The 22808-nt window shown below is 53.5% G+C and overlaps 2 protein-coding genes across 2 annotated transcripts in view; one reads left to right on the forward strand and one right to left on the reverse strand.

Annotated features, from left to right (window-relative positions):
- Positions 1–169: 169 nt before the first annotated feature.
- LOC117641660 (AT-rich interactive domain-containing protein 5B-like) lies at positions 170–20539 on the reverse strand. Its single transcript, XM_034379156.1, is given in 10 exon segments — positions 170–4071; positions 4154–4265; positions 4362–4512; positions 4629–4652; positions 4655–4799; positions 4898–5118; positions 5121–5240; positions 5327–5549; positions 19753–20010; positions 20259–20539. Coding segments are annotated over 10 exon segments (2976 nt in total). The 5' UTR covers positions 20280–20539; the 3' UTR covers positions 170–2370.
- Positions 20540–20656: 117 nt separating this feature from the next.
- LOC117641665 (ectonucleoside triphosphate diphosphohydrolase 8-like) overlaps positions 20657–22808 on the forward strand; it is a 28554-nt gene continuing 26402 nt past the window's right edge. Inside the window, exons 1-3 of the mRNA XM_034379165.1 lie at positions 20657–20792; positions 21138–21202; positions 21296–21394. Of these exons, the coding sequence (XP_034235056.1) occupies positions 21382–21394 (13 nt within the window). The 5' untranslated portion in view covers positions 20657–20792; positions 21138–21202; positions 21296–21381. The remainder of the gene's footprint in view (positions 20793–21137; positions 21203–21295; positions 21395–22808) is intronic.

The raw sequence follows: 22808 nt of genomic DNA on the forward strand, positions 1-22808 counted from the left end.
ATTTTGAGTTTTGTGAAAAGCTAGGTTGTAACACAACATTTAAGAGACCAGAAAAATTGGCACTTCCAAACCCCAACCAATGCGCTCTAATATTGTTCACGATATATTTAGGGGCAATATAACTTGACCAATTCTTACTTCTAACCAATCTGAGGAAAAGAACAACGTGTTTTATGCAGCTGCAAATGCATTTATTGTTTCCTTAAAAGGTCATCAATAATAAAGCACTTTACATATAAGTGTTTAGGCTTATGAACATGTCAAATGGAATGATTGAAGGTTTTCCATCATCATAAAGGCAGTGCTAATTCAGTAACATAACTCAAGGGGCTGTTTCTCGAAAGTTATAATTTGCAAATTACAACAATCAGGAATCTGCGTGAAAATCTGACTTGTAAACTCACAATGTACAAAACCTTGAGTTAAATAAAATAAAAAGTAACAGATACTATCCATTGAAGACCCTCATAACATACTGCACCACATCACTCTCAATGTATATATTTATTATATATATAAATCTGTTTATTTATATATATACTTTTTGTAATTTACACATATTTATACGCAACTTTAACAAAGAAGTCCCATGCACAATAATTTCTCTATAAATAGGCCTACAAGTTCTTTTCCACCATTTCTGGTACCTGTGAGACATTCTTATCCTCAGACTAGTGAATCCTCATTTGTATATATGTACACTCATTCAGGCCTTAAATGTACTTGGGGGCAGGATCCATGTAAAAAGCCTATCTTACAGTAATATAAACCAAGTAACTAATGGATTCACTTTAAGATGAGAAATTTCCTATTCGGTTACAAGAAAAAAAATGGTAACTGTGTACAAAAGGAAAAACAAACAATCACATACATCAATAATACACCGTTTTTACTTTCAATCAACATCAAACAAAACAAGTATTGGAGCAGGTGAAAACAAGACAGGAATTACACTTAAACAGTCACACAGGGTTGGTGAAGATAAAACAAACTGGTCTCCATATTTTTGTTTTAATAACAAATACTGTAAATACCTCTAACTATACACATTTCAGTAGTATATTTACAAGAACATGATCGAAGAGTTACACGAGGAAGAGGGAAAAACAAAGTTTTACAACAACAAATAACTAAACAAGATACTTTCAGTATAATAGTGCGTACTGCCCTATGAATGAACTTTTGCTCATAATCACATAACTGGCATGTGATGTTTTGAATAAAAACATTTCTCAGTCAAGATTACAGCAAACTTGTACAAAATGAACTCATCAGAAGAGCATTAACATGGGATAGAGTTTGAAGAATAGTAACTTTTTTTTTCTCTTTCCAGAATAAAATGTTACTTTTAAAGTCACACAACTACTTCTAACAAAAAGAATATATTCCAACCACTTGGTGATGGAGCTGAATTTTTTTTTATGCAGGAAACAGAATTTCTACATTGTTCTTTGGCGTTCTGGAAGGACAATTTGACAGATATGCAAAATCAACATAAACCATTGTGAATCTGCGGGCTTATTAAAACAAACCATAAAAGTAGTTTGTAAGAACAACAACACAATCAAGACCAGGGACGATAGAATTCAGAAGACATTTGTTTCCATGGGCATGACCATAATGCCATCAGAAAGTAGATGACCACAACAGCTCAGGTTTCAAGAAATTGGGTCTAATCAATTGAAGAGCATCTCATAATTATATAACATAGTAATAAAATTACTGGTAACTGATATTGCTCAAAGCAGCGAATGCATAAAATCTGATCACTCATAATTTAAAATGCAATGAAAGTACAATTGGAAGTGTATAAAAGTACACCATCTGTCTCAAAATTGAAACCCACAGAAAACATACTAAAAAATCCACAAAAACCTCATTTAGTTGGATCCTGCGGAAGAATGCATCACTAAAGCAGGTAATTCACAAATACATTAAGAAAATGAGTTGAAAAAGTATTACAGTACAGCTGGGAAGCTTAACAGCACGTTTCGATAATTGAATACTGTATGGCACATTTCAATTTTGAAGTCATTAGAAATTCAGCTACAGCCTTATTCAATGTGGAGCACCCACACACACCCTACAATGACAATTATCTGATCAGAAAATACCATGATAAAAGACAACTTTAACTAAAATATCTTGGTCACAAGTATTCCAAAGTCAATCAATCCTAGAAAACAGCACCATATCCTTGCTCAAATAAATTGAAATAACTGACAATCAATGAGAGCCCATTTAAATGCAAGGACCTGAGCAAGAGTATACAGGATTTACATGTTGTGTACATGGTACACTCAGTTAAAAGGGAAAGGGGAAAATTATATACCACTAATAAGTCTTAATAACTGTGACACAAGTATGCCATCATTTAGATGTTGGAGTTTTTGAATTCCCAACAAGCGTGATGGAAGTAGATTGGTCCTGCAACAATTTAGCAATGTCTTCATTGGCTTGAGCAGGATTTGATTTTAACTGTTGACTCAAGATATTTTTGTAAAATTGGAACTGCTCTTCGGTTGGCATGAACAGTTGTGGCGTTGACATTGGTAATGATGACATGGGTAATGCAGAGGCTGCAGCAGGGTTGTAAAACTGATTGTACGCCTGAGCCTGAGCCTGGTAGTACATTAAATCAATTGGAGGTAAAAATGCATTCTTCCCCGCGGCTGCCGATCCAGCAGGAAGGTTCTGAAGCAAATTAGGAAACAATGAAGCAGCAGCCCCAGAAAAGTAAGGATTACTGGCAGCAGAAGACACGGGTGTGCTAGAACTTCCGCGGGATCTTTGCTCATTTGAATTTCGACGTTTACTGTTATTATTACTGCCACTACTATTGGTGCTGCTACTACTACTGTTATTTCCTAGCATATAAGGGGATGATGGGATGACCAGACCGCCAGAAGGAGCATTGTTCACAGATGGTGGTCGACTTCTACTGCTGTTTGTTGTTGAGGCTGATGAGGAAGTATGGGGCTTGCCATTGTCCAATCTTGAGGAAGGGCGATTCAGAGGGGCAACAGATTTGGCTTGCTGCTGGGCTTGCCTTCTTTGTTGTAATAACACATTTCTTTGCTCTTGCTGTAGTTTTGCTATCGCGAGTTTCGGATTTTGCACTAGTGTGATTTCTAAATTGGACCCCACTGTGGTACGAGGAATGGTTGGTGGAGTAGCTCCTTGAGGGACGTTGGCTCGTCCTGAGTCCCTGATGGGAGGATGTCTGGGTGGAGGTACACTGGGCATAACACGGACCATGTCAACAGCTGGTTTTTCACCTTTACACCGTAAGTCTAACACATCCACACCACTCCCACTGCTAGGTCCTGACTTGGGGGTAATATTAAGCGTTGCTTGTAAAGACCTTGCAGGAGGTGGGGTCTGATTGTTGCTTGCTGTGCCCGAAGACCCGCCTGGACGAGGGTAATCTTTGGGGTTTCCATACCATACTCCCCCAGATGCATAAATTGATCGAGACTGGATGACCTTTGGAGGAGGTTGATCGTTTCTCCCATTCTGGCTAGCAGCTAAACCAGGATACATTAACAAAGGAGAATTTTTTAGATCTTGAACATTGATTACAGTTCTTGAATTTGCTGGGGATTGTGTTGATTCCAGAGGTGAAGCACAGGTTTCAGGTGAGCCTGCTTTTGGAGAGCCAAGCATGTGACTCAAGTCTGGAGTCACCATTATGGACACTTGGCCTGGTGGTGTGTCTGGACTCGGAGACGGTTTAACACTAGATCTTCCATCAGCATGGCTGGAACCTGATGAGCCAGGAGAGCCGATAGGGGTTACTTCCAGACCCCCTTCTTTAAGCATATCCAGTTTTCTTTTTTTGAGAACAGGAACCATCGGCGTAGTAACGTTTTTAATAGGTGTTTCCGATTCAGAGTCCAGCACAATAACCTCGGGAGAGTGAACAGTTCTTGTTGGGTCCCCCAATTCTGAGAGAGCACGGAACATGGACATAGGAATGTTTTCTTTACCAGAAAGATCTGATGATTTTTCTGGTTTTAGTCGAATACTTCGCAAAGATGAAGTTTTTCTTCTATCACTATCACTACAATCCTGTAAAAAGATTCCATAAATCATGAATAAAGTCATAATAACTTTAAATAAGAATTTGCAGTCAGAGAAAAACAAGACAAACCTTCATTTCTGCAGCACTTGATAGAGCATCTATCCATGCTTCATAATCTTGAGTAAATCCAGCTCGTTTCAAAACATCAGAGCGCAACTTCCTTTCATATGGTAAAAGTAATCTAAAGAGAAATAAAAAAAATAAAAAATAGATGCAATCTTAGAAGTTTAAGCCTAACAGCAATGCTTGCTATCCTCTTAGCAAGTTATATACATGCCTTTCATAGTGTCTTCTGGAGTGAGCAGCTGCACTAGTGTTTGCCGGATCCCCTCCCATTTCATCCAGGATAGGTTTCCACAAACGATTGGCAGTCACCCCTTCATACCCGCCAAGACGCTGAACTTTAGAGAAGAATTGGTAAAGGTCCACTGAAGAAAAGAAAGGAGAACAAAGCATTGTTAATGTATCCAAACTAATTCCAACGAAAATATTAAATCTTTCAAAAACAGCAAATTTTAACAGTTGGACTAGATGCACAACTTACTTTCCTTATACCCCACTAAGGGCACTTGCCTATGGGTGTTTGCCTGTCATTCATGAAGTCATGTAATCTATCCAGGAACATCTTCTCCTCATGACTTGCAGACTTGTGGCGATATGATGGTTGTGTAAGGTCATAGTGTAAACCGTTTCTGCTGCTTCTAGATTTCTTTTCCTGAAGAAGGGAAACAAAGAGAGAAAGCATAAAACTTAGTTCAATTGGTGTTTAAACGCATTTGGCAAAAGTTGAATCAAAACTAGTGAAACACAAACCTTTGTTGAAGACGATATGGTAGACAGAGACGATTCTGATTCATTAGAGTCTGTTTCTCCCGGTGAATTGGTCTTTTTCTTTTTCTTGGATCTCAAATTTATTTTAGGGGCTAAGTGATTGCAAAGGAGTTCATGTCCTTCAAGATCGGGATAATCAAAAGTGTCTTTGCAGAATAACACCCGAGTGTCACGACATGGAACTGAAAAGCCTCCCAAGCTTGGACCAATGAATTTCTGAGCCATTTGTTATGCACACCTTCCAACCTCTTCATAAGAGCACGATAGCGACAATATCGTGGGAAGCTTAAAACAACAACTCCACAGCTGTCCCATATTGAAGAATCTGTGCGACAAATAGAGATGAAATTAAAATAAAGGTAGTTAAGAAAATAGACATTGATTATGATACATTGAAGTTTTGGGTGGTACCTAGTTTTAACTTTTCTTCTTCAATATCGGTGAAGTCCAGACATGTATCACTGAGAGCCTGCAACCGAGTAGTAGTTGGAGGCCCATTGCCTGTCCTTGTTCCAGAGCAGTCTTTGTCCCAAACTGCTGGCAAGCCCCAGCTCCAAGATGCATCCTCCGTCAGCCATGTCAGCAAATCCTCACAGCGAATGACGACTCGTTCTGAGATGGCAAGGACTTCATGCTGCAACAAACAAAATGACAAGTAAGCACCAAAAATATTTATTTCATCAATCCGTTATCAAATTTAATCCTTTTCCAAAATTTCTTGCTCATCCACTTAATGATATTCTAATACTTTGACATTTTCAATGCCTTTAAATTAAAAACGGAGGGCTTAAAGAGCACAAAGACCCCTATTTGAAACTTTCCAATCGATCATTTATTTAATTAAAGGGATCAAGATCAAGTGCTAATAGGTAAACGAATCCAAATTTCCCTCCTAGGAGAGAAATTTCCCCGCGCGCGGCAACAGCGCCACGCGACACGCAGGACGGCAACAGCGCACCGAACACACGGAACGCACGGCACCACGCCGTCACGACATACGCCGCGACGCGCCGCGACGCCGTCGCCTCTTTCCTAGTTTCCAAAAACGGAAAACGAAAAGCCCATTCCAGAAAAGGGGCGATCGGGGCCACAAGTGGCGGTGACAGCCCGAATCGATTATTTGACCCCCCCCCCCTTTCCTCCCCCCGGCGGCCCTTTCCCCTCCTCAAGCCTCTCCATGAGTAGCGCCCTTTCCCTGTACAGTAGGACAGTCTCAAAACCACAGAGGGCAGACCCTTCTCTCTCTCCCTCTTCCCTTTCCCCAATCGTCCGTCTGCAGACAAAGAGTTCAACGCCGTTCTAAAGAGCGACAGGCGGACGCATTGCACACGCCTGCCTGCCTGTCTGATGCAGCCGTGCAGCCGTGCAGCCCAGGCCGAACGCCCCGCCCCGCCCCGCCGAGGAATCAATGTCGCCAGAGTCGCACGGTGCAGGGCGTGCGCGGCGTGGCCCATGCCAGTGCCGTGCCAGTGGCAGGGAACTCAGCCCAAAGATTGGACAAGCTGGAGAAGGAGGAGGAATAAGTGGGAGAGGGGTACGCCGGGCCACGCCGGGCCGTTGCACGAGGGGGAGCGCGTCCCGCCCCGCCCCTCGGTTTAGTTCGAGAAGCCGAGTTCGGCCATGGTTCGGCCCGCGTAGGCCCGCGTTGCCTCCTTTCGGCCTTCGGGCTAAGGGTGGAGGGCCGAAGGGCAGAGGCGCAACTAGCGAACCCTCGACAAGGCACACGGGCAACCAGTATTTGAACCCGCGCCCCGCCGATGCCCCCTCCTCTTCCCCCTCCCCCGCGGCGCGGCGCACGGCCACACGGACAGCGCGGCCTGCGCGCGGCGACGCCACGCCAGCCTCGCCAGCCTCGCCAGCCGGACCGAGCCGCCAAACAGCTGTAGGCACTGGATAAGCCTAAGCCCCACGGGCAGCGCGACCAGCACCGCCGACTCGGCGGAGTGGAAGAGTGTCCATTTCCAAACGCAAACGCAAGCCTCGGCGCGGCAGCGCCGGCAGCAGCGCGACGACGCCGAGGCCCGAGGCTCCCACATCACACCTCGGGGGAGGGAGGGGTGCACGTACTACGGGGTGCGCGTCGTACCTGAGACCGACAGCCCGACGGCCTGACGCGACGGCTGACGGCACGCCAAAAGCCGGGGACGCCGACAACGAGGAAACGGGGCCGTGCCGCACTTTGGGACGGAAAGAGGAGAGGAGCGAGGGGGGCGGGCTGCTGGTTACGCAACGCTGCGAACGCCGCGAACGCATTCGCAAGGCGGAGGACGATTCCCCTAACGATAGCGCACCGCTGTGGCACGCCGTCCAGTTCGGATGGGCAGGCGGCTGCGAGGACTACGTGGGGCGGACCCACGGATCCACACCGCGCCCCGCCCCGCCTTCCCTCGTACAGTACCGGAATAACCTAACCTTCCCCAGACAGGACCCTTGCAGGACCATGGAACCCGACCCGACGATAAGGGCACCGCGGCAGGGCCATGCAGGGGAAGCGAGTCCGTTACAGTAGTCCGTTCCAAGTTCCAAGATGGCGCTGGCCGTGCGCCTACACTGCAGGGCAGGCCGCAGGGCCGCAGGGCGACGCGCAGGACGGGCACGGCACAGGCCGCCAGGCACCGCCAGGCCGGCCCCCTCCTGAACCCTTGCCCGCCAGCCCGCTAAAGAAAGGTCCGTGCGGAACCGCAGGGCGATTTTTCGAAATAAAAGAGGCAAACGACACGGCCAGTGCCGCCGCGTTTCTTATCAGTACGTGGAGCCGAAGGACGGTTCAGTTCGGTTCGGTTCCTCCAGTCGGCGGTTGGGGTATCGCTCTCTAGTGGCGGCTTTAGCTAGGCGGCATCGCCGAGGTGCAGCCCAACACGTATCGCCGTAGACTCCCCATGGTACTCCGTATGTACTACTCCTACTCCATGCCGTCCCGCCGTCCCGCAATGATAGCAGTCCGCAACTCCGCGCCACTGCCACTCCGCCACTCCCCTCCCCTCCCCTCCCCGGACAGTCACCCCTACCAGGCAGAGCGGAGCAGAGCAGCGAGCCCTGCGGCTGCCTCCGCGCCCTCCTCGCCCTCCCCGCGCGGCCCGCGTACACTGCCACAAGCAGGAGGCAGGGGGCTCAAGATACAGCCACGAATCGCCGGGGTATCCCCACATAAACAACTTCAAAATTTAAAAAAAAAAAAAAATTCATTTTTGAAAAAAAATACAAATTAAAATTAAGCTACAAAGACAGCGTGGGGGTATTCGTTCATACAGTGATCGACATGGAAACCAAATAGTTCTGCCCATGGTGACATAACTGCGCGATTGAAACAGCTCCAAGTGACTGATATTGTTTTTTTTTCTTTTTGAGAGTGTAGGACGCGGTTTGTGTGCAGCGGGGTGGGGCCCGGGTTGGCTGGCTACGAGCGGGACGGAGCGGGACGCGTAAGCGTAGACTCAACACAGAGCGCCATTGGCTGCCCTGGGCTGGTGTGCCTGGCTGTGCCACGTACACACCTATCAATAAACATTCGGAAAAATTGTGCACGCAATTCTTCTTAAAGAAAAAAAAAAGAAAAATGCTCTGAATGAATAAAACATTTCGAGGTTTGTTTTTTTCGCGCGAAGCTCTTTTGCTATGTATGAAAAAGAAAAGTTGCAATTCCACGGACCTGGATTTGCAACAGTGTACACTGGTTCGATCCCGTGCCGTCGCATTCATGCCAGTGCGGATTCCGATTCGCATCCCCTCCCCACACCTCTTTGCCTTTGCTCTCTCCTACACTGCCAAGCGGCATTTCATTTTTATAAAAAAAAATGAACAATCAACTTATTTTAAAATTGTCATTTCTCTTTCAACGGGTAGTCTGGTGCGCACTTCGCAACCGGTACTTTGGTACTTGCAGTGCGCTTGGCCTGTCGCCGTACCCCTTCCCGTATTTGCCCTTCTCGGAGGAGGGGGAAATGGGGAGGGAGGAGGGGGGGGGGGAGGTCAGGAGGCGGCTACCGGTCGATGCCCAAAGACAGGGACAAAGACAGGAGCGTTTTAAAGGGCCCCTTGTCGTTCACCTATGTTATTGATTTCTGGCTGCACTACAAGGAGGGGTGGGGGTGGCGTAAACGGAAGGCGTCGGCAGCGGCGTCGTCGTCGTACAGTGCACATCGGGGGAGTGCTCTAAAAATAGGCAAACGCCGCCCCCCCTTCCCTTTCCCTCCTTCCCCAGCCGATTGGGAAAGGGGGGAAGCGAGTGGCTGCAGCGCCTGCATCCCCGGAAACGTTCGCGCGGCCGTGCCGTGCCGTGGCGTGCCGTGCCGCCGTCCGAAATGGGCCGCGCTGCGCGCAATGCCGCGTCGCCGCGTCCGCAGTCTACCTGCAGCCTGCAGGACCCTCACGGAGTCCCGGACAGAGTCCAGGGAGTCCGGGGCCTCCAGGACCGAATCCCCCTCCCCGCTTCGCGTGCGGCCGCCCGCTTACCTGCAACAAAACGACAAACAGGAATGTGAGCCAAACGAAACAATGCCCGAGTCAGCTTGCAGTTTACTTCCAGCGCCGGGCCAGCCGGCCAGCCGGCCAGGCCAGCCAGCTCAGGCCAGCCGGAGACAGCGGACGACGGCCCAAATGCAACGCACACTGGCCGACGGCCGAAGTGCTCCATGAACACTTGGAGCTCGCCGCCGACGTGAGGCCGCGCCGGGCCCTGCAGAGCGTCTCCACCTGGCTTCGCGGCCCTCACGGGAGTTATCTCGACGGCCTGCTGCCGGCCCACTATCAACGACACCGCCTAAAAACGCGCAACGCGTCCCACACGCATCAGCAGCGCGACAGCGTCAGCGCGTCAGCGCCTATCCGGCCGCAAGAGCGCGTTCCTGGAAAACGGTCGCGAAGAGGAAGAGGCCCGCGATCTGGCCCGCCGTGGCCATGCTGCATAGCGGCGGCACCGCGAGCGCCAAGAGCCAGTGCCTCCATTATCCGCGTGCGCAAGGTCACGCTGCAGACTGACTCCGAGAGTCGTTTTCGTCGCTCTGTCTCTCTCGCACTCGCGGGGCGAACCGTAGAGTGCGAGAGAGACAACGACTCCCAGCCTGCTGTCGCGCTTCACTCCATCCTTGGCCGCACCATGCCTGGCTGGGCCCGGCCGGCCCGGCCTAGAGCCCCGCGGAACGCCGCGGAACGCCGCGGAACCAGCAACCTCCAGGCCGCGCTCCCTATGCGTGCAGTAGTAGTCATAACCGATTGTCCGACTAAAACGCGACACTGGCGAGAGAGACGGGACTGGCGTTGCAGGCGTTGTTGCAGCGGCCACCTGCGACGATAACCAAAAGTGCCGCCGTGCCGCCAGTGGAGCCAGCCGCGTGTTCCATCGCTCTGTCTCTGTCGCACTCGTGGTGCGTCCCGTAGCGGTGCGAGAGAGAGCGACGACACGAAGCTTCGGAATCGCTCGTCCTGACAGCTCGACTGTCGTCCGCTTTCCTCGAGGCGCGGGGGGCCCAGCAGGCTGAGTCCGCAGGGGGCTCTCTCTCTCTTTCGCACTCATAACGTCACGTATAGGTGCGGCAGAGACAGACCGACGGCCGCACCGCGCAGAATCACTTTGCTGCAGAGGACAGGGCCAGGCTAGACCAGCGGTTCCCAACCTTGGGGTCGCGACCCCAAATGGGGTCGCGAAAAAATTTCAAGGGGTCGCGGCGAGGTGGCTGGGGTCGCCTGGGGTCGCGGTGGTTTCCCGGCTGGCCCACACGCCGAGCACTGGCTGCTTAAATGCCGCAAAGTTGATCAAAACGGTCACAAATGTGTGTAAAAGATCGTGTTTTGGGTCGACTTTAAGCATCCAGTGCTTCTGATCCGAGGCGGTAAATCACCCTCCCTCAACGGGCAATTGGTCTTTGGACCTTCCTTTTGCATGCCTTTGTTACGGAGTGCAATTATCTGACTCAGTTTGGAAGCAGTACTGCCGCAAAGTTGGTCTAAACAGTCACAAATGTCTGTCAAAAATCGTGTTTTGGGCCGACTTTAAGCATCCACTGCGTCTGATCCGAGGCGGTAAATCGTCATCCCTCAACGGGTAATTGGTCTTTAGACCTTCCTTTAGCATGCCTTTGTTACGGAGTGCGATTATCTGCCTTAGTTTGGGAGCAGTTTTGCCGCAAAGTTGATCAAAACGGTCACAAATGTATGAAAAATCGTGTTTTGATCAACTTTGTGGCAAAACTACTCCCAAACTAAGGCAGATAATCGCACTCCGTAACAAAGGCATGCTAAAGGAAGGTCTAAAGACCAATTGCCCGTTGACGGAGGACGATTTACCGCCTCGGATCAGACGCAGTAAATGCTTAAAGTCGGCCCAAAACACGATTTTTCAGACATTTGTGACCGTTTTGATCAACTTTGCGGCAATACTGCTCCCAAACTAAGGCAGATAATCGCACTCCGTAACAAAGGCATGCTAAAGGAGGGGTCGCGTGGGGTCGCGAAATTTTTCCTGGGGGTCGCGGAAAGTTTTGGCTACAAATTTGGGGTCGCGAACCGAAAAAGGTTGGGAACCGCTGGGCTAGACTGATTCCGAAAGTCGTTTCCGTCGCTCGGTCTCTCTCGCACCTACTTTAGGGGACCCCCCTGTGAGTGCGAGAGAGGCCGAGCGACAAGACGATGTTTCGGAATCCGACTGGCGGCTAGCCCTGACGGGCCCTGACTAGCCCTGGCGGGGCCAGAGGGACGCGCGCGCGCGGCGCGGCGGCCGGGCCGCGAAAACATGCATGACGCGCGCCCAGCCGCCCAGCCGCCAGTGTGCCGCCAGCCGCGGCCGTCCAGCGGAGGCGTGGCGGCCGGCGCTATCGCGGAGCAGCGCGGCCAGGCCAGCCAGCCAGCCAGCCAGCCAGCCCGCGAGACGAGGCGGAACCTTGACGGGCAGCCGGGCTGGCAGACACCGCCGTCCGTGCACCTTGCCGTAAATTGTACACTGCCCAAAATTAAAAGGCACCTGAGGGGGTCGCATGGACATGGACGCACAGGCCAGGCGGGTCCGCGCCAGCCTAGCGACCGCGGGGTCACGCTCGACTCCCTGCGGTTGCGGGTGGAGCACTCGGGAGACGCGACGCTTGGAAAATGCTGGAGCATTGGAATTGGAGGCAACAAGGAGGCAACAGCAGGAGATGCACCGCCAGTGCCAGGCCGACGTGGTCCCGCACCGCACCGCACCGCGCAGGTCGACCAGCCGAGCGAATCAGAAGAGCCGTCCCGTCGCTCTGTCTCTCTCGCACTCATGGGGCTCTCCGCGAGGGTGCGAGAGAGACCGACATTCTGAATCGCTCGGCAGACAATCAGCGGTAATCGGCGGCCAGGCCAGGCCAGGCCGGCCCTGCAGGCCCTGCAGGAGCGCCAACCGTTGGACAACGCCGAGCTGGCCGAGCTGGGTCAATGCCAAGGTTGGCGGCACTGCTCGCGTCTGGCCGTCTGGCCGAAGTCCGGCGATTCGTGACCGGAAAGTCCTGCTCCTGCGTCAGAACCGAACCGGCGGGCCCACTGGATATGGATTTGGATGCATTGGCCGCTTCCAGACACGGCGGGGCGGGGCACGGCACGGCATAGCCCAGGGCGCAGCGGGCGCGCTGCATCGATTTCAGCAGTGTTTCCCACCACGCGCCGCGCACGCCAAAATGCTCGCGCAGCCCGTTTCCTGGGGCCTGGCAACCTGCATGGGCGTAGCTGGCGTGGCTGGCGTCGCCGCCGTGCCCAAGGAGACCGTGAAGGTCAGGTACTACGGGCGCAGACTCGCGGACGGGCCCAGACTTGGCGGCGCGGGGCCTCCAGCTACGCCACCAGAAAGCGTGCTCCTACACCGCGAGCCCGCCCGCCCAGTGGCGTTCATTCACCGCGGGTTGGGTCTGCCGTCCGACAACTATTTATAGTGAAATGGAGGTCAGGACTGCAGGCAGCCCCGCGATGCACCGCCAAGCACCGCGAAGCACCGCCAAGCCAACGTCGGAGCCCCTCCCGTGGGAGAAAGGGGAAGGGGGAGAGGGGGAGAGGGGAGGGGGAAATGAGCCGTTCGACACGATAACGACCCTCGATGCCCTGGTGCCGAGAGCGCCGCGCAGCACCCACAGCACAGCGACGCCAGGTGCAGGATAAAAACAAGACAGCAGCCCCAAAACGCGGCGAGCTCATCTTGCCAGAGGTCAGCCACTCCGCCAATGTCACTCTCGGCCTGCCTCGCTCTGCCTCGCTCTGCCTCGCTCGGCGCCGCGGCCAGGCACTCCCGACAAGACAAAGGACAATTTAGAGATGTGCGGACGCTGATTAAATTGACATTTATAGTACCGAATGTTGTCCTGGCTGCGTTCATTCACGAAAGTCACATTTCTGACGGAAAAAAAAGGCTGCGTGTTCCATCTCATTATTCTCGATTCCAGCGGACGTGTTGTCGAGAGTGTACAGGGCCGGCCGCGGAGAATCTCCTCGACTCATTTGGAATCATTTTCCGTTCGGCTTTTCGCAGCAACAACGACAACCTGGCCGCCAAGATACAAGTACGCACCACTGTACAAGTCGGACGGGAGAACAAGAGGACGCGGGGGGAAAACAAGGGAAAACGGGAAAACAAAGGGAGCACGGGGCAGGGCCAGGCAGGGCGCCGGGCCTCAGGAAATTCATTTCGGGCCAACGTGCGCGCCAAAGTTGTGTCCTGCCGTCCCCGCCGCGCCCCGCCGCGCCACGCCCCGCCACGCCCCGCCACGCCCCGCGCGGATCAATACGTCCAAGTCCCATACCCGGACGGTCCCGGACGGTCCCGGACTGGAGCAGGAAGGAGAGGGGAGCCCACAGGACGACGAGCACGGCACGGCCTGCACCGGCAGGGCCATCATCTCCCGAAAGGTTGCAATGCACAGGCAGGACAGGCGAAACAGAACAGCGCACTTGTCGCCCGCAGACTTGGACTTCATCATCCAAGCGCGACGGCAAGACGGCAAGGTGTGCCGGGCCGGGCGGTGTCGTTCCGAACGGGCGCTTCGTCGCGCTCTCTCTCCCTCTCTCGACGCCCCTCGGGACGGCCGACGGGACGCCCCGCGAGTGCGAGAGAGACGCGGTACATCGGGCTGTAGGCGGACGCGACGGGGACGCGACGCGACGACGGCCAAGGAAGCCGAGGACGCGGACGCGAAAAAAAAGCGACAGCCCTCCGCGTCCTGAGTCCTGACTGAGTCCTGAATACAGGAATACAGGCGGTCCGGTAAACCGGTTCCCTGCCTCCGTGCGCTCGCTAGAGGCAGGGGGTAGGGTCGCGGGGTAGGTTAGGAGGAAGCGACTGTAGCGCGCTGCTACACTGCTACGCGTGGCCGCCGCGGCACAGCAACACGCGCGCCGCGGGAAACCGCTCGCTCGGCCGGCCAACAAATTTTCAAGGGAAACGGACGTCCAACTCGGGAAAGACAGTGCGTAGTGGGCTTGTCGGACGCCACTTTTTTCCACACCGATTTGATTCGGTTTCTTTACCGAGTTTTGGTTGAGTAAAATGTTTATCAGCAGTCCCAGAGCCCCAAAATCCAGAAGCAGCGCGATGAGTTTCCGCAAAATCCTTTCCTTTCCATTCGACCCTCGGCCTCGGCCCAGCTCGACTCCGCGCGGCCCCGCGCCGTGCCTTCACTGAGAACCGCGAGGCAAAGGAGAGGGGAGGGGAGGGTTCGGGCGAGGCGGGGTGGGGCGGGGAGGCAGGCAACACACCCACGACCGACGCCTAGCCGCCCCACCCCGCCCCCCAAAGGGGCGCACTCGCGTTCCAGTGCACAGTGGAAGTGGAGTTGAGGCGTGCACCGTTAAAAAAAATTGCAATTAAATTGTCAAAACAATACAATTATTTGGAAAATTAAAAAAAAAACTTCATTTTTAAATTTAGGGTCGATACAAAGTAATGTGATTTGTTTTTCGTTTTCGTTTGCTTACTTTTGCCCTGGCGGCAAACAAGAATAAAGGAGAGGAAAAGCAGAATAATGGAAAGAGGAGCCAGGGGGCCAGCGTCGGGCAGCGTCGGGCAGCGAGCGAACGTACACAGCCAAAAAGTGAGTCGCACGTCCGCACGTCGAATGAAAAACTTGAGAGCGGCATGCTTTACAGTGTAAGGCGTAGGCACGCCGATTTGGTTCGGCCGTGTCGGAGGCCTGGCGCGGCCTGCGGCCTGGCCCAACAACCTGAACAAGAAGAAAGACAGAGGATACCTGCATCTACCTCCAACCTACCCACCGCGCCAGGTCCCAGGTGCCCCCCCCCCCCCCAGTCGCCAGTGCACCGGACTTCCGCCGCGACAACGCGCATCAAAAATGGCTTGTTTTATTCAGTTATGTTGTTTTTGTTGTTGTTGCTTTGTTAACCTACATACAGCACCGAGGCCCATCACGCCCGCGTACTGTACGCATCGGACCTGAACACCATTTGCGCGAATAAATATTGGACTCGTGGATGCTCGCGTCGGAATCACGATCGCCCACGGCTCAACGCGAGGGAGAAACGAGACAGGTCTCCACGAGGTTTCAAGCGCTCGGCAGACCTTTGTACAGTACACTCGATTAATATTAATTTCTTTTTTTTTCCCTAGGCGTAATTTTTGACAGGGTCGAGCGCACCAGCAACGGTAGCCAGCCAAGCAGTAGCCTTGGGCCTTGGGAAAACGACCAAGAAAAACGTCCTGCGATTAACAGTGACGAGAAATGCAGAAGACCGAAACCTCTTCCCGCGTCCGAGTGATCTTGGCGTGACACGTGAGCTGAAATAAAATGTTTCCTTCGACAACGGGAGGAAGTTTACTTTATGCTGTTATTTTCTGGCGTCTCACAGTCGCGCGCAGGCCGCGGCGCCGCGGCTCGAGACGACGAGTGCAACGCGACACTTTGTTTTAAACGCCGCGCGAGGCGGCGATGGGGCGGCGATGGAGGCGGCTCGACGGCAACAAGAGGAACAAGAGCAGGACGTGAGGACGTCACGTGACCCGGCCAGACCCGGCCAGGCCCGGCCGATGCCAAGGCCCAAGGCCGCTTAGCTCGCGCCGCCCGCAGTCCCGCAGTCCGCACCGCGACGGCCAGCGCCGGCACCATCACGACGCCCTGGCCTGCCGGCCCTGCACACTCTATCACTCATCAAAGCTGTCTCTCTCTCTCTCTTTCGCTCTCGTCCCACGGGTACGAGAATAATCAGTCGGCTGAATCCAGAGCGCCCTGCTCCCCTTCCCATTGGAGCAAAGAGGTGGCAAGCCGAGGTAGCCGCTTGGTCCTACCCTACTGTCGCCGCGCCTCGCCGCGCCTACCACGCCTCGCCACGCGGCGCGTACACGTAAGGCCCGCGGTGCCAGGCGGGGCTGGCCGGGCCCGCGGGGGTCAGCGACCTCCGATAGCAAGAGAGGCGAAGCAGTGAAGCACAAGGGAGGAGGGGCCGGAGGGGCACCAGGACGACGCGGGGCGGCGCGCGGGGAGGGCGCAGCAGGAGTTGGGCAGGATAGGCAACATCGGGATGCCTTCCCTTCCACAGGGCCTTCGGGTCCTTCAGGCCCTTTAGGCCTGGACGTCACTACGCAACGGCCGACGTAATCTCCGCCGAACGGGCCGGGCCGGGAAATCCCCCGCCTCTGACTTTTCAGGGCGAACTGTGGCAAGCCGGGGCGTGAATGAGGAGCAAAACGGGACGGTCCAACGCCTTGCAACGTTTGGAACGAGGCGGCGACTCGTTACCACTTGACGGGTGCCCGGCGTGCCCGGGTACTGCAGTGCCTGTGGGAAGGGCGGGCCGGGAGACTCTCGGACGCAGCTCGCAGCAAGCCCAGCCGGGATCGATATAGCCAGCGTGCACACTGCGAAAAAATAAACCCGCCCTCCGCGAACGCGCCAACTAGGGGGGAAACGAGTGCGCCGCTTTCGGCGTTTAATTCCATTCATTTTTTCAGTTTCGGTGTTTTTGTTGCTGTTTTGACAGTGTGGCGACAAGAGGCGGCCTGGTGATCCCACGTCGATAACCAGCCTGGCCTGGTACGGGCCGCGCCGGGCGACCGACTCCGACCGACGCCACCGCGACAGTGTCCCAAGTCACCTCTGGTGCGGCAGGAAGTCATCGCCTCCGTGGCCGTCGATACGCGATCTGCCGCCGTGGCCGCCGTGGCCGGGGACCGCCAGAAACGCTAATGCCCACGGGGGGGCGTCGAACCCGGTCCCTCGGCCGCCGCGGTCGGGCCGTAGGCAGCCCGCCAGACCGCGCGACCAGCGGGCCGCCGCGCTGTGCGCCCCGCGTGCTGCGCTTGGTCCGCTTTCCGACGGCCGACGGCCTGCAGAGCCGTGGCCGCCGTGGCCATTGGCACCGCGTTGGCAGCGACGCGGCGACGCCGAGATGCCCGGCCAGAAACAAAAACACGCCGTTTGACTTTTCGGGAAGGCCGCGGCGTGACGTCGCGGCTTTGGTGTGACAGTGTAACCCGGGACGCGCATGTGCCACCTTTGTGGCGCCGGGCGGTCGGGGCGGGGCGGGGCGGGGCGGGGCGGGGCGCTCGCGACCGGAGGATTCCCGATTCACACCACACCGCCCACAAAGCACAGAGCCACGCAAGTCCGCGAGGCTCGCGAGCACAGCCAGCGAGTTCCCGGAGGGCCGTTCGGCCGGCTCGGCCACACATCGGCCGCCTGTAGGCCGGAAAGCTGGGCCGGCTAGGCTTGCTTGGCCTCCTTGGCCTGCTGGGCCGGGATGCGCCGATGCAGCGATGCAGCGGACGGGGCGCGGCACTAAAGCACCACGCACCTCCGCCAAGCCTCGCGCACTACGCGCAGCCTCGCCTCGCCTCGCGGCAGGCTGGCGGTGGCAGGCCGGGCCAGGCAGGCGCCCCTAGCAACACGGCTGCAGCGGTGATGCCGCGGGGCCGGCACTAAGCCACCAGCACGCCGAACAATGCGACAGTGCGCAACGCCCAGTTTCTTTTCATGCGCTTGCACCTAGCTGCGCCGCGCTGCGGTGTTGCGCCGCGTCGACCCGAGGCTGGAAACGTGCACGCGTCTCCCAGTTTCACACGCGGAACGTGGACACGCGCACACACGGCTAGCACGGCCCACGGCAGCCCACGGCCGGCCGCTGCAGTGGCCGCTGCAGTCGCCGCTCTCGCTCTGGCGCACGCACGCGCTATCTCGCGCGGCCCGGCCATTCAATGGAGTGCGACAGAGACGGGGCGCGGGCGCGGCGGCGCGGCGGACGCCACCCCGCTCTAGCGAGGGACGCGGTAGGGGGAGCGGACAGGAGGGGGGGGGGGCGCAATAAACGATGTGGAGAAGCACAGTTGAGAGTTGAGCTGTTCGACTTCTCTTTCTATACGGCAGCTGGGACGGCTGGCCCGGCCTCTATCAAGCGCGGCCGCGGACACGGCCAGGCCAGCACGGCTCGGCCGCGCCAAACCGCGCGCACGCACCACGCCGTCGCCGAAATGCGGGCGCAGCGCGACGCGTCGCGAAGCGCAGCGTGGCACGGCCAGGGCACGGCCAGGGCACGGCCGTCTAGGCTGACTAGGGCTTCTTGTTCGTGCAACCGAGGCACCAGCCCGTGGCTTGGCTGGCCGTGGCAGGCCGTGGCAGCGCGGCACCAGCTGAGCCCTTTAAAACACGGCCCGCGACCGCCACACCGCCACGCGAGGCCACTCCTCCCGCCGTGTCGTTGTCGCCGCGGTGCCGCGGGTGGGGGCGATAAGCAGTAAGCACTGCAACGACAGCAGCAGGCAAGCACTCGGTTGCATTTTTAGCTTCCGCGCTGACCGCACCGCACCGCGGTCCCCAACCCAACCGGGCCGCGCAGCCACGGACGCGCCGACAGACACGTCTTTCGAACCGTTTCGGTCCGTTTCAGCTTCACTCCGTTTCCAAGCCGAAGCCCCGCACCGCGGAGAAATCAGACAAAATGGCGTCCGGAGAAAACGGCGTCCCCAGAGTGCCCCGTCGCCCCGTCCCGTCCCCTCGGCCCTTCCCCCCCCCCTCCCCTCCCCGCCCCTACCCTCCGCGCCGACGCGACGTGGCGTGGCTTGGCCCCTCGCGCCCGGGGAGGGGAGGGGAGGGGGGAAGGGCGGGGGAGCCCTGGGAGGAGTCGGAGGAGCACGGTGCGACGGCCAGGGGGAGGGGGAGGGAAGGCAGATGCCCGTAGATTACGCCGCTCATTGGTCCAAGTGAAAAACCAAAGCCTGTGCAGCTTGTGCAGCTTGAGCCCCGCCGATCCAACACGACACCGCGTTGGTCCAGCCAGCCCAAAGGGCCGACCCGCCGCGACCTCAAGGAGCGACCCAGAGAACCCCGGCTGACCCTTTCCGACCCCATCGCGGAGGTCCTGCGAGTCCTGCGGGACGGGAAGGACACGTCGGACACGTCGGTCCCAGACCCGATCCGCAGCGTGGCGGTCTTACACCCAAGAGGCAACGGCGAAGTGCACCCAGTGCACCAAGCGACGGCCACCCGTCACCCCCCCCCCCTTCCCCCTCCCAAAACCACAAGGACACAATGCGAGCACCATTGTAAAGCACTCGCGATAAAAAAGGGGTAAAGCGAAATGGGTGACGCCTATCGGCACCCGACGGGCTACCCCTTTCAAAAACTGATCACCGCGGCCCCGCGAGCGAGAAGCGAGAAAACTCGCCGGTTTTTGCAGTGTACGGCCGCGGCTCAAGTGCAGGGCACGACGATTGTGTCTGGGCGTTGCGATCCGGCCCGAAACGCGACACAGACACACACACATAACCTCACACGACCACTATCTCGCTGGCGGCACGGGCACCGCGGGTCCTGGTCGTCCTGGCACCACACTGCAGGAAGGTCGCGAGAATGGGAAAGGGGAAAGGCGACCTGGTCGGTGCTTGCACTTACCTCTCCATGTATGTCGCTCCTCCCTTCTGGGGTATTTTCGGGAAGAATGTAGAGGCGCAGGCTCGCGAGCGTCTGTTCACTGTTTTTATCCACCCACAGTTGCTGCAGTTCACCGATGCTCACTAGGTCCGAATCACTCCACAATTTGATGAACACAAATTCGTTTAAAGCTAAAATGTTTTGTTTTCCACTTTTGTTGTATTTGAAGGCTTTGTAGAAAGTGTACGGTCCGTGAGTTCCGCACGGCGCTCCGACCAACTGAAAAGAACAATACACGTCCATTGGCAAAAATTTCCAAACAATTTCCAACAATTTTGTCACCCTCCTTCCATGAAAACACCAATCTATACAAAGCCACATAAGTACAGTAGGATAGGCCACTGCAGAGCCCGTCTTTAGTGTCAATACAAAACTCCGATATTTCCCACAAAAAATTCTCTAAAGCCATCACTCATATTTCTTAACAAAGCCAATACATAACACAATAACCCAAAAGATTGACATACCTCAATATTGCCGTTATCCATCACAAAAACGAGATAAATCACGGAGCTGATACATAGCACGCCACTTCCACACAGTTCACTTTGTATTTACTCTAATTATGTGACGTCACCGATAGTGTATCCTACCCGTCATGCTTTGAGACACAACATACAGACAGAAATATCCAACACAGTAATGGCGCATTCTGTTTCAACTGCTTCAAATTTTGGCCAGATGCTACGATTTGGTACAGATCGGCAGACAAAGATCCGTGCGTATCGGAAACCTCCTCGAAAAGCCAAGAGCGCGTCAGCAAAATGGTCGATGTGAGCTGTGCTGTTGGCTTTCCGAGTTGTACCGTGCAGCAGACTACGAGTGTCGTCTGCACTTAGAATCCGTTCATCGTGACAAGATGGGCAACACGATACAAAATATGCTAGTTTTATCGCAAACTCCCGTTGAACCAGAATGGCACTGAGCTGTTTCGGTTCCCGGCGGACGGGACACGTTTGTCTACGGCGAACGTCGAGCGTCAACTGAGCGACGCGTTTGTTGTGAGGATATCGAGTGGAGTGCTTATTGTTTCCATTTGAGGCCGTTAGAGGCTCGTTTCCATGACGACTTTAAACGGCTGGCAATTTAACGTTCAGTTTACGGCATCTCCCATTTAAATGCAGTCTGCATTTCGTCTAATCTCCTTTTATTTTACCTCGATTTTGTATCTCTTCTGTTTAAAACGGTACTGTGCTGTGACTAGGGAGGTTATGTTGGTCGTCCCCTATATGCCTTTTGTTTTTATCTGATTTTAAAGGCGATTGTCAGCATCGTTTGGTGCCAAATTAAACATCTATGGACTAGTTACCGTTAACTTCTCTAATTCTTTCCGTTTTTAATTGCAGTCTCATCTAATGGCATCGTAGTTTTCCCGTCCAACTACACGACTTCCACCTTTGGTGTTGCTGAGGTTTGTAAAACCTTCTTGTTATTTTTGAGGACACAATATTTGGTGTTCTATAAAACCGCAGTTTTCTGAGATTTTTGTTTACTGTTGTTTCAGACATCAAGCTTCTCGCTGAGGAGTCCAATCTACTATTGCCAGAAATGTTTGCGGAGAAGTTACTGTGAAGAAATTCGCTTACGGTGATGTACGATCATGGTATGTGCTACGGCTTTTCTGAGAGGAAGAAAAGCCTCCAACATGTCTGAATATGTATTGTGTTTTCTGAATGTTAAGAGAAAAAGATTCGCAGTCTTGGAACCATTGTTGCTCTTTGAAGGCATATTTTTGATCTGTGCTGCCTCATTTAATTGTTGAACATATTCTTAACAACTCTCTGATCTTAAGGCATGTATTGGTTTAAGATGTGTTAATTCTTGAGCCCACAAACAAAAGGTCTGTACTTTGCTGAAAGTTTTCTTTCTGGGTGGAAGAGTAGTCCCATTCTCTGAGAAATGTAAAATTTTATCAATTGTTTTTTATTTGCTCTATTCTCTTCTTGCAAGATGGCCACTAGTGGCTTTTTGCCTGCTACCTTTTATGAATTTTGAACCTCTCTTTTTTTCTTTTTTTCAAATAAAATTGGTCATTTTTAGTTTTCATTTCTAATCCTTTGCATGGAAGAGGTAAGATATTTGTAAATATTATCCTGGGACCCTAAATTTTAAAATGTCATATCTTGTCTTGTTATACAGACTAGCCATTCCATTTTTCATCACATCTATTTTAAAGATCTTCAAAGACATCTAGAGTATAATTTGATGGAGTGTTGTATGACATCCTGTTCACTCTTGCTCCTTAAACTTACTAATTTTTCCATTTATTTTCCAATTTTTCCTCTTGATCATAATTAAATTTGGGACACTTCAATGGACAGCTCTGATTGAGTGCATGTCAAGCAGGATAGCTCAATGGTTCAGAGCGCTACCCACTGGTAGAGGCCTAGGTTCGATTCCTGGTCCTGCATGTGTTCTAAAGAGCATGTTCGCTGTCAGTCCTTGGAATAAATCATTTATCATGTCATGGCAATATTGGTACGTTTATAGCCTGGAGCATGTGCTTTGTGAGAAAGTTGTATAAAGTTGTACAAATTATTTTGTATTTGAGAATTTATCTTCAAATCACATAAAGTATTGCTTGAATTTATAAAAATGGACCTCTTGGATTCGAAACTGTTTTCGATTTTATAACTCGAGATGAATGGCATTCTGAATACAAGCTTTCCAAATTTCTTATAAAATTATTTTTTCTCCTGTTAAGTGTTCTTCTTTATTTTGCTAGCCTCATTTCTTCTCTTAATGAAGGTACTCAGCTGTTTGTTTGTGCCTTGTGCCCATCAGTGAGGCAGAAAAATCAATACCATGAACTGAAGAGTTGTCAAGGAACTGAGGCCAGACTGTGACCTTGTGGTATGGGGCATGCCAATGCCTAATGGATGTAGTATGTCTGAAGCATGGTGGAAAAAAATTACCTGTCACCACTTTTTATTCTGTTAATAATTTTATGTCCAGGCATTTTTGCAGAAATTTATGCTTTGTTTTTAAAAATTAGTAGCTCTCTGAGTTTGACTTGG

This window comes from Thrips palmi, unplaced genomic scaffold (genome assembly GCF_012932325.1).
Source record: "Thrips palmi isolate BJ-2018 unplaced genomic scaffold, TpBJ-2018v1 HiC_scaffold_15, whole genome shotgun sequence".
Lineage (NCBI taxonomy): Eukaryota > Metazoa > Arthropoda > Insecta > Thysanoptera > Thripidae > Thrips > Thrips palmi.